This window comes from Cyrtonyx montezumae, unplaced genomic scaffold (assembly GCF_038088225.1).
Source record: "Cyrtonyx montezumae isolate F1298 unplaced genomic scaffold, pur_monq_1.0 scaffold_4, whole genome shotgun sequence".
Taxonomy (NCBI): domain Eukaryota; kingdom Metazoa; phylum Chordata; class Aves; order Galliformes; family Odontophoridae; genus Cyrtonyx; species Cyrtonyx montezumae.
In genome coordinates, this window is record NW_027072045.1 from 23,348,465 (window position 1) to 23,360,847 (window position 12,383).

General features: G+C 37.6%; 1 protein-coding gene across 2 annotated transcripts in view; it reads left to right on the plus strand.

Moving 5' to 3' along the window:
* The window catches only part of GRID1 (glutamate ionotropic receptor delta type subunit 1), a 489,114-nt gene extending 477,773 nt beyond the window's left edge, over nucleotides 1-11,341 (plus strand). For both annotated transcript variants that reach the window (XM_065746782.1, XM_065746783.1), the window contains one exon: nucleotides 10,848-11,341. In XM_065746782.1, the coding sequence (XP_065602854.1) occupies nucleotides 10,848-11,276 (429 nt within the window). In that variant the 3' untranslated portion in view covers nucleotides 11,277-11,341. The remainder of the gene's footprint in view (nucleotides 1-10,847) is intronic.
* The last annotated feature ends 1,042 nt before the right edge of the window (nucleotides 11,342-12,383 follow it).

Here is a 12,383-nt window from a genome sequence, read left to right on the forward strand (position 1 = left end):
AAACATACAACCATCAAACTGATGTTTTATTTTCTTCGTTACATGTCCTCTAAATTTTATCTCTTTTTTTAAATTATTTTTTTTTCTGTATTTTTATGGCATGTCTGAAATCTTTGTACATTTTTTTTTGCTCAATTGAATATAAATGAACATTTGTTTGTATCACTGTATTGTATGCTACTTTTCTAAGAATAAATAAAGATTTTTGGGGGAAAATAAATAATGCAAACGCTGGCAAAACGATGCATTTTAATGCCATCTAGAATTTCAGTTTCGAACTAACTTTGAATATAATAGCTTGAAAATTTTCATCTAACTGGCATTATTAAATCGGCAAAGGGGTGTTAGGAATCAGTCATTACAGAATGCAAAGTTTGATGTTATTTTATGACAAAGTGCATGCTGGAAATATCAGAGAACAAAAAAAGAGGAGGATAAATAAATTGCCATGTACATAAACTGCTCATAGTTGAAAGAGCTTTTTAACTAACTCAGTGTTATCTTTTTATGTGAGTGAAGAAACAAGATTTTCTCCTTAGAGGTCCCTAATGGTGAAGCAGATATTCTGTAATATTCGATTGCAGGCAGTGTGCTTATCTGGAATCCAGTTCAAACAATGTCTTGCTATTGATCACTGTAGATCTAGGTCAAGGTTGCAGGGGATTAAAAGTGACATGTCACCTCCACGATTAAGGACATTGGATCTAGGCTCCTGGTACTTGAAGCAGTATTCATGCATTTATTTGGTTCTAGCATATTTCCATAGGTGCAAGAAAGGGATTTTTATGTGTGGTTTAATTTTTCTTTCAGTCATTTTAGAAAATCCTGCCAACAACAAGATTCTTAGGGATATGATCTGGATTTTCTCAGCATATACCTAAGGGGGAAAAAAAAAAAAGGAAAACTGAAGAGAAATAAGTTTAAAAAATGAATGTTGCCATACAAAAACCACTCAGAAACAACCTGTTTAAAGTTCCAGTTTGGTAATGAATTTAGGTATTTGCTTGTGTTGCATTACGTGACCTATCCTAGAGGGGTTACTCAGGTGCTTGGCATGAGCTTATATTTTTTACTGAATTGGAGCCTTAATGCATCAGATTCTTTTTAGATTCTTCACACAATGTTTACAGAGCTAATGTTTGTATATTTTATCTCAGCCTATGGTGGTATTTGAAAGTTGGCTTCTTAAGGGGATGTCGAATGTTCAGTAATAATGAAGTCAGTAAAAGTTTAAAATAATAATAAAAAAAAGCTACATCATAAAATGTGATTTTTTTTTTAATTTATGAGTTTGTTTTGTTACTGCTTTTTGTTTGTTTGGTTGGTTGGTTTGTTTTAAGTGATTTTTAAAGGGACCTGGGTCTTGATCCAGCTAGAGATTTTAAGTGTGTACATAAAATGGAGAGTTTGACAGTGAAAACAGTGAGCACACACTTCCACTCACCTTAGGTGTAGAGTTAAATTTAGTTGCTTTGAAACCTACATATATCTAAAGCATAAGCTGGATAATATTTGTGCACTAAAATGACTTCCAAAGAAGTCTATATTTTTTGTACCACAGTTAGGTAGTGTATTATAAACCTGAACAGCTTCTTTTAAAGGGTACTGGATTCTTGATGAGGAAGAAAAATATTAGTACTAGTAACTTACCATAGCATAATAATAAGCAACTTATAAATCTATTTATCTATTGAAATTAAATTGCGATTTGCTGAGCTATCTAATGATCTGTTCCTTTCTTTTCTCATGCTGAAACAGGATCTTGTGCAGTTTCCAAAATATTATCCTGAATGTGGATGCAGAAATCTCTAAATAAACATTAAATAAAATGCTTATGGGTAATTATCAGGAGTAGTAGTTTTCTGAGGCTTTCTCAAAGCTTAAGTAGAGAGGAGAGTCATTGCAAGGCAGCTATTGCTGGGCATCAAATGGACTGTAGAAGGAACTCCTTGAGTCTCCCTCTCTTTTGGCACAAAAAAATGGAAATTTCTAAGTTTAGGCTGTAATGGTGAAGAAGGATGGTGATAGAGCAATCTGTTACGGCTGATGGTCCAGTAGAGAATCACTCTGGTAAAGGGTTATACTGCTTTGTTTTGGGCTCAGTGAGGTGAAAAATTACATCCTTTATGAGCCATATAATAATTTAGGATTTAAAAGCTGTGTAAAATAATGTAAAGAATGACATCAATTTTTGGTGAGCTTTGGAACAAAATTTCAGTGACTTGAATCTTCAGTTTGTAAAAGGATAATCTGTCACCTCACAGGGTTATCTTAGATGCCATAGTTGAATTCTGAAACCACCATCATCTTCAAGAATCATCCAATTTGGTTGCAGTGGCTAAAATTTGCTATTTCAAACCAGAAGTAGAATAAATATATATTTGTGAAAAAGAGTGAAATACTAAATATACTTAGCCTCACTGTTTTGATCCTTTTTTTTGTCTCCCCACATCTTCTTTTCCCTTTCTGTCTGGAGATGGCCAATGATGTGAGGCTGGGCCTCAGAAGCATGGTGAGAATTTATAATATATAGATAATTGGTTTGTTCTTGAAAATGCCTGCACAGATGAATCCTTGCTAGTTTTCTCCTCACCTCTACCTCTCCCTGAAAAGTCCCCTTTGACCTAATCTTTGTGTTGCTGTAAATGCCTGTAACTATAGTATAGGCAGTGTGTACACAGTAAAGGTTTCCCTTTGTGCAAGTTCTCCTTTCTCCTGAAAGTATTCCTTTTGAGAGACATTGGCATGCTTGTTAAACAGCATTCATTCAGTAATGCATTTTGCTGCTTGTTTTGAACAATATTTCTATGCATTCTCTTTCTATCCTTGTATTTTTAACTTCATGAAAACTATGGAAACATCTGTTTAATGTGAACTAGTCATTCACTTTCTTTGTAGTTGAATCTACTGCTTGTGAACCAAGGTTGGTAAGGATTTTAAAGCTTGAATACTTCAGCATGATGTTGAATGTTTCCTTCTATACTATGGAATGAGGATTCTACTGTAGCCTCTTAGCCTCTAGTATGCTGTTGATTGTGAGGTCTACCCAGTATTTCTTTGTGATTGCACTTAGTTCATGGGTAAAAGGAATGTGGGAGTAGGTCACTGCAAGAGAGTGGGTCTGCCTGTCATCACCTAATTTACAGTAGGTGTCCCATCAGTACTGTTGCCTGCATATTTGTTCACAGTGATGTATCATGAAGTTGCAGTTGAAGAGAAAAGAAAGACAGATGTTTAGATAATTTAAATTGGTGTGCATCATCTGATTCAATGGCCCGGTGGGGAACTAACTGTCCTCCTGGCACAGACTATGGGACAGTCATGGCATCTTCAGAATTAGAACCCTGGCTAGACATGACTTCAGGTTAAATAAAGCCACCCTAATCAAGGGGAAAAAGGTGAGTTTGAGAAGATGTGGACTACTTGTTGAAATGCCATGATGCTGCAACAGTTCTGTAGCAAGTCACTTCCACTTCACTGATCTTTCAGGATTTGGTAATAGTTTCTTATACCAGTAGATATTTTCTGACTGTGGGAAGGTGAGAATGGAATTTGACAATGTACCTAAAATATATTCTTATCACATTGATATAAACTTTTCAGTATTCCCTTCTTTCTTTTTCTTTTTCTTTTTTTTTTTTTTTCAGATTTACTTTCCCTTAGGGAAAAAATACTACTTCCTCTTCATAACAGAATTTCTGCTCTTTGGTGAAAAAGAGCACCTCCTAGTGAATAAGTTGGCTTCTTCTATATAGATTTTAAGATGTTTTATTTCTTTAAAGGTGATTACACATCAATTTAAATTAATATATTGCAAAACTCTCTCATTTCCTTTATCCTTTCAGTTGGATAATGGTCTACTGGACCTCAACCAATGTCAGTCTCAGTGCATTCTTCTAACAGCTGTTTTATGGATAATGTTATTTAATTGCTGAATTAAAATACATGGTCTTATTTCTGTTTATAAGAACAGAAGTTTGATTGCAGAGTTGGTCCTGTTTATAAAAGTAGGTTTTCAATAGGACTCTAGAGGTGCATCTGTACTTATTTCTAGTAAAATACCATTATGGTCAAACCAGCATCTAGTAGAGTACACTCAGAAACCACTCAGCAAATTTTATGTAACATTAAGTGCTGTTTGACTAGGGCAGTTGCCTGTGTTGAATTAATGATAGCAAACATACATCATTGCTACATCTGTTTACACATCTGTCTGTATTTCACTGCATTGTCGACTGTGGAATCTCCAAAAATAATGAGTATGGCAAACAGATTTGTATTTAAAAGGGCTATTTGTATTAATATAATACCATACTGTGTTGTCATTGCTTTGCAGTACATCTATTACTTATATCTTCACTGCTTTTTCTTCTTGAACAAGCCAATTTGATCTGGTTTTGCCACTCTGCCAGAGACTCCTGGAATAAATTAAAATTATATTCCTACGTCTGCAGTAGCTGCAGCTGAAAGCAATGATAATAACCCAGTGTGAATGCAGCATTTCAAAAGAACAATTTTCTTAAACAAATGCAGAGCTGAGGTTTCTTCTTTTCTCCCTAACAAGCTAAATGTGTGAATGAGTGATGTCTGAACCTCCCTCCCCAGATAGAAGCTGGGAGCAGGGCAGAGTTGTCAGTTTTGCTGCTGAGCTAAAAAGAGAATAGCCTGTAGGTGCCTGAGTGGGGACACCTGCCTGTTTTGGGTTTATTTCTCTGCTTTGTTTTTCAGTTATGAAGTTTGCCTGTTTGTTCATTGTAGTGGCCAAGAGATTTCCTTCCTGAGTTGCTTAGTACATGTGTACCTTCTGTCTCTCATGTCCACTGTTGCTTGTATCTTCAACCCGTGCATATGTGTTAAGAGATATGTTATATGGATGGGAGAGGGACTGGCCTGTGACCTCTCCAAGGTCAGAAGAGGGAATGTGTGTTTGAGGCTGGGCCTTGACTCAACTCTTGAACCCCAGTCCTATTCACAAAATTACCTTACTTCTTTAAGTAGTTGTTTCACAGAATGAAAGTGCAGTATTTAACATTTCTCTCTTGTTTTGCTTTCATTCTCTCTCTCAAAAATTTTCCTTCATATTTTCACTCAAGACATAAACAAACAAAACAGAAATGCTCCATGATTGATGATTAAGACTCTATTACTCTGAAAGACCTCATGCATTATTTTCTGCCAGTCTCCTAAGACTTACTAAGAATGTCATTAACAGGGTTTTAATACTCGGCACAGTTATCAGATCTGGAGGTACCAGCACATTCATCACAGCCCCTCAGTGCATGTGCCTATCTGGGCATACAGACTACTATTCCAAGTTCTCTGTGTTTCATATTTAGGGTCAGGATCATCAGTCTTTTTTTCTTTTTTTTTTTCCTGCTGTAGTCTAGTGAAGTTTCATTTGCAGGTCTGAGTGCAGTAGTGCAGTAGCTGTTTTATCATAGTTTTGGCATAGTTGTAGCATCAAATTTCTCCAGATAACCAACCTTAATTTCTGGGCATTTGACATTCACGGAGCTGCTTTATCAACTTGTAATTTTTATCTGTTCAAGTGGCTTCTCTTGAACTTTGTGATAATATGGTAGTAAGTAAGAACAAAAGTCATCCCTTTGGAAAATCCCAACCATAGCAAGCTGGGCAGCTGAACAGAGCAATTTTGAATTAATAAATTGGGAGTGACACAGGTAATTTCTTGAAAACAGCATCCAGTGCCTCCTCTCCCACCCTGAAGCATCTCTTAAGTTTGACAATATTAACTGAGTGCAGATCTCCCAAGTAGTTTCATGTCCTATAAGTTTGACTGCCCACACACTTTTCTTAGAGCCCACTGTAAAAAGTGGCAGAAAATAAGCCAGAAAAAATATTAATTATGTTTAGAGTTGTTCTATTGGCATTTATATATTGCTGTAATTACTCTCTGCATGATAAAGCCAAACTTAGTTATGCCAGGGAGCCATAGTTTCTCGCAGTCTCAGCTGTGTAGAGCTAGTTGTTTTCAGGTAATTCAGGTAAGCGTCCTTCAGATCCATGCAGACACTTGCCCTGGTGTGCTCCTGCTGTCAGTCATAGACCATTGAGCCTGTCACTCAGGATCAAGTCCTTAGGATGTATCAGAAACATGCCCTTCATTTGCCCTTACAGAACTCGAACTTGTTGGAAAAGAATGACGTTTCAGTTGGTATTTATGAATATAATTTCCTGACTAGAAGCATTGTTTGGTTAGCTGTTTTCCTTAATGTGGAGAAGGATAAGCCTGTGTTTATAATTTATTTACCTTACACGAGGTTTTTTTTTTTCCCTGTTGCTGATTAACTTCTTCAACTTATCTATTTGGAGCATAACATTAATACTTCAAATAGAATTATGAAGACAGCAGAAGAAAAATATTTGATTTCCTTTTGGCAGCAATACCATAAGCATTTATCCAATGTAGCTATACATGAAAAATGAAGTTGAATTCGCATGAAGCATTGTAGAGGTTAGGTTTATAATACTAAGTTTTGCATATTAAGTACAAGAAAAGAAAGAGAAGGAACCTTCTTTAATGTGTCTGCCTCAGACACTGAAGTTTTAAGTTTGGAGCTCATTCATTCATCCCTGAAAGAGAACAAGCTGAAGCCAGAAATATTTGTGATGAGAAGCATCAAGGGGCTGCCTTTGGGCCAGTGAAGGCTCTGCGCTGGAAAATCAGCACAGGTACCCACCTGTGGCTCTGGTTCTTCCCATCCAGCTGCCAGAGCCAGTTCTGCTGTTCCCTAGCTCCAAGCTTCAATTTGCTAATTTATATTAATTTAACCATTTTGATTCGTTAATTTTGCCATGGAGAAATACAAAAATAGAGAACACTTACAGCATCGGAAAGTTTGGAAGTCTTTTGCAATGCTACATTACTATTTCAGAATTAAGACCAAAAAGTTTCAGGAAATGCGGAAAAAAAATGCCAGCAAAGGGCTTAAAATGATAGCAAATGCCTCATACTTAATGACAATTACAGAACTAAAAATAGAGAAGAACACTGAGCTGACAAGGGAGCAGAATGTCATAACGTTTAAGATTTATTTGGTTGGTTTTATTAACTCTTAACCCTTTCCATTTATCTTGTTACTTTTCCATAGCATATGTTTTGTTATTGAATTTTCTAGGAGATCAATAAAGGAAAAAGAAAGATGAGCTTTACAGAATTTATAAATTCTGTGAGTTTCACCTGTCCAATAAAACTCTCGCAACACTTCTGTTCTGGAAATCCCAGAATTCAAAGCAGTCTTCTAGTATGTAAGGACAAACTGATCTTTTCACGTTTCTAATCTTTATCTTTGATTATTTTTTTTTAAGAAATTTGAAAAATCATTCATTCAACATTAAGATAGTTTCATACAAAGCTTGACATTTGGCTGTTTAGCTGCTCTTCATCTAATAAGGCAAAGAAAAACAAAGAACCTTTACAATGTGTTTTTATTAATCCTAAGAGACAGAGCCGTTTTCCTTAACCTTTACAAACATTTTATTTTAGCAATGGAAAGAAGGAATAATGTGAACTTCTGGGCTCTTTGAAGCTTTTATTTTCTTTTTTCTCTTATCTTAATAAAGCCAGAAAGTTGTCCTCGCTGAATAAAAGAGTTAGCAGTAGGCAAATTAAATCCCCCCCTTACCTAACCTCTAGTAAAATCCCAAGCATTTACGTCTCTACTTAATTATAAAGTGTTTTGTAGTAGATCAAAAGTTATGTTTGTGTGCAGGAATTATAGTTTTCTTTTTCTTGATAGCGAAATGTTATGCATGGTTAAACATAAGTTCACATTGTGAAACATAAGCAGCTGCAATTGCACCATTTATGAACAACGATGTTCCAGGGCTGCACTGTGCACAATGAGGAAGGGAGGGCAGTCCTCTTAGGCTAGGGAAGGGGCACATCCCCTACAGCACAGTCAGTAATATCCCCTTTGGTTTGAACTAGGAGATGTCCAGTAGGATCATCCCATCGCTGGCTCTTTATGTTAACATCTTGAAAGAGATAAATGTTATAACAAGGATGAATTCTTTGAATTTTAGAATCTATTGTGCACAGATGCTCCAAATTAGGAGCATGCTTCCTTCACAAATGTGTTTTTCCTCCGCAAACAGTTAATAGCTGCATGTTGCAAATATCAGTACTGTGCTGTTCACTCTGGCTTGGCTAGTTATCCCTGCTGCATTATTTTTGTTTCCTTAGCAAAACAGGATGGAATGCACTGGGGATGTGCTTGCAATCAAAAAATACATATATAAAATATTGATATATATTTTCACTTGAAATGATCTGAAGAAAGCATTAGATAAAAGCTCATAAAAATGCAAATGAGTCGTGAACATTTCTCCAAAGCTTTATTTAGGAAACTTTGTTCCTCTTGTATTTTCTCAGCTCCAATCTGAGTACTCTGTTTTCTTTTCTTGTAGTAGAGTATTGGCAAGAATATAGGTCCCAGGTAACGAAGGTGCTAACCTAGTAGTCTAAACACAATCAAGCAGGATTTTTGGGGAAAAGAAGTGCAGTACAGGGAACCTAAAGAAGCATCGCTTAATGTGCCTTGGGGAGTTACCTTCCTTAGACACAGCTGCCGTCAGACATTGCAGTAGCTGTACTTTGCAGATAAGCAGAAGTTCACTGCAATCTTTTGTTGGCAGACAGATAAGGAAAATACAGAAGTGAATGACCAGACACCATACAAAATGAAGCTGCCCAGGGAGGTTGAGCCCTTACTCCCAGCTGAGGATAATGTTAAGAACACCTCCTTGTGCTTGCCCCCAGCACACAGTTTTATTTCAAGAAATAAAGCTACATACAATCTAAAATCCCTGTATTTGGGGCATTGTATCATAAATGCTTAATTTACCTTGCTGTGGAGTTTATGGTCAACTTGGAGCACTGTCTGACTTAGACAATAAGGAGCATGATGCGTCAGGTTGATGAAGACTTGATGCAGTTGCAGCAGCTTTCTGATCAAGTATTGTCTGGTCCCTTTTTACCATATACATTTACTTTTTATTTATTTTACATCAATTTTCTCTAACTTGAAAGTATTTGATTAGAGAATCTAGCTGAAAACATGACAGTATTAAGAATTAAAAAAAGCACCTATCTATTTCTCTGGTGAGGAAGATAATCTCCCCAGAGTTCCTGAGAGCCGCACTGGGGGTTTGGTCTGATTTTTATGTAAATGAAATAGGAATCATTTTTTCCACTGATTTAAAATGGAAGTGCAAACTGCTGCTCAGCTGTGTAATTGTTGAACAATTGTGCTCCAGCTGAACTCACTGGAGACTTAGTGTAAGCTCAGAGGTTTGGGTTAATGTTATACTAATTCATTTCCAAGTCCATACAGAGAGATCAGCAAATCCAATGGTTCTTGAAAAACACAGAAGTGGTTTTAAATCATAAGGCGACAATCAAATCTGTATTTGACATTGGCTGGAATCAAGGGCTTCAGACTTGACTTGATTGCCAGTTTAAGGGTGAAGGAAAAGTTACACAGCAGTGGATGACATTGGAATATTATTATAATTTATGGTGCCCCACCTGAAACATAATTGTAAAAGATCAACTGGTACTGACCATTCATACTTGTCTACTCCCAGAGCTTAGCTTTTGGCATGAACAAGAGCTTCTTTAAGGCCACTGGTGTTGTGTTTAGCCAGCTAGGAACATGCTGAGCTATGGGCAGTCAGGGATCACTGGAACCCATCAGGCAGTCCATTTCCTAGCCTGGGCTTTCTCTGAGTGCACCATGTAGCTTGTCAGACCAGGGGATGCCTTTAGTTCCAGGACTGTTGGGCTTTAATAGATGCTTCAGTGCTGGTCTGCTGTATGTTACACTTGCATCAAAGAGCTGTAACTGCACAGCTGTGCTTTGTGAAATATAGAGAAATTATATAATACCTTTTTATTTTATAGACTGCTAGCTATTAAAATTCAGTCATATAACATCCCAGGTGGTTGGCTTTACCGTGCCAGTTCTATCGTTTTCCATTTAGGGCATCCTGCATGCTGCACTGAGGTGATAAAAGCCCATTGTGGGTCTTTACTGCTTCAAGTTTTGAAGAGAACTTTTTTTGCCCTTGTTTGCTCTGGGAAGGTAAAATGCTGGGCCAAAAATGTTGGTGCCAGAAGTCCCTTCACAAAACTGTTCTGGGAGCCTTAGCTGACTCATTCTCAAGGACTCCTAAATCCTAAAGACGGGCTGCTTTCCCAAGCAGTGAAAACAGATGTAAACCTTTACCAGATGAGATGTCAAAGTGACAGCTTGTAGTTGATCCCACAATTGTTCAGTTCTCAAGTGAATGCTCCCCTGCCAGGGCTCCAAAAGCATGTCTCCATCTCAGTGTCATTCTGGGAGGTCCATGGGCCTTGCCAGGTAGGTGACGCAGTGCTCCCTGTTGGTTATGGAAAGTTTCTGCACCACCATAACTCCTGCCCAGTAGATTTTGGCACATGAAGCAAATATCCTGGAACCAGCAAGCTGTACACAGTATTACACTGCTGTAATCTTCAGAAAATGCACTGCAAATATGTGAGAGTGTTGAGCTGTCCTGGGCCTACAAGATGTGTTGGCTGAACCAGAGACATTGTTTTACCTCTGGGGAGTTTCATATTGAGAGCATCAGTGGGTTTTACAGGTTGAAACCGGGCTGACGTTTCTTCAGCACGTGTTCTCAGTTGGAGGTGTTGGACAGACTTCGAGGTTTTGCATAGGCACAGATGACATCAAAGCAATCTAATGAGTAAATAGCAATTCCCATCACACAGAGGAGGGGGAGGGGTGGGATACAAAAGGTAGTTGCGTTTGGAGTGATTGTTCTGTTCTCTTCCTCACTAGGATAAAGAAGTGAACCTGGAGCAGGTCCATAGACGCATGAACAGTTTAATTGATGAAGACATAGCCCACAAGCAGATCTCTCCAGCGTCCATTGAAATCTCAGCCTTGGAGATTGGTGGCATGCAGCCAGCTCAGACCCTGGAGCCGGTACGCAAATACCAGAACACACAACTTTCTGTCACCACCTTTTTACCAGAACAGACAACTCATGGTGCCAGCAGGACACTCACAGCTGCCTCTGGCAGCAACCTGCCGCTGCCCCTGAGCAGCTCGGCCACCATGCCCTCCATACAGTGTAAACACAGGTCGCCAAATGGAGGACTATTTCGGCAGAGCCCCGTGAAAACCCCAATCCCTATGTCATTTCAGTCTGTGCCGGGGGGAGTCATTCCAGAAGCAATGGAGCCCTCTCACGGAACGTCCATTTGATGAAAACAAACAGTAACACAACCAGCAGAGCTTTTTAATACAAAATTTAAAACAAAACAAACAAAAACAGCAAAGAAACTCTTACATTTTTCTTGTATATAAGTGTAAATAATGAAAGAATGAAGTGGGGTAAAAGTGTATTTTGAATATTCCCAATTTTCGAAGTCAGTAAAAAACAAAAGAAAAAAAAAAAACAAAAATGTATGAATGACTTTGTAAATTTTGTTCTATATGAATAAAAAGGCAAACTACTTGTGATCGTTCTCAAGTGCCAAAGAAGACCAGTTACTGGGACTGAGGGACGTACATTATTTTTTCTGTGGATTTCAACATGTATTTCCTTCCTGTTCTTATTGTTTTCAGAGCAAATTTTATCCATTTCTTGCCAGGAAAGTTCACCATGCTCAGACCTCTCCCTTCCCTAGAACCCTATTGTTGGCAATTCATTCAGAGAGAGTAGCAGCTGGTATTAGAATAATGGTAGCAAATGTTTTAAACCTGAATTACAGTTAAAACCCAACAAGTGATGAAAATGAACTTTTGCTTTTTAACAAGGACTTAGACATCCACGCAGTTCTTAAGTTTAAGCACAGGATAATGGAATTATGTTTTTACATGTGTACTGTGCTGTGTGGCTCTTCTTACTTAATCTGTTTTGTTATATGTGTATATAAAATATATATGCCATATAGCGTATATATTTCATATATATTAATGCTTTGATAAGAAACAATATCTGGTTATGGGTAAAGCTGTTAAAAAAAACTGATCAGTTCTTTTTTTGTCTTATGTAGACGAATGCAAAAGGAGAGTAACCGGTGGCTGAAAGGACAGAGAAGGGAGAGCTTGAGCAGGCAGGAGGTAATGGCACTGCAGTGACTGTGCCCTCTGGTGCCTTTCCCTTCTTTAAGATTTCAAGGAATTTGCTGCATAATGGATGTAACGCTTGCAGCTGAAGTTATATCCCTGAATGACAAGGCTAAGCTCATGACTACAAGCACAACTTTTTTTTTTTTTCTCACTGATTTTATAGAGAAAAATGTTAATGGCCATGCTTGTAATACTAGTAGAAGTGGCCATTAAAAGGTTTTGGTTTTTTGACTGTGA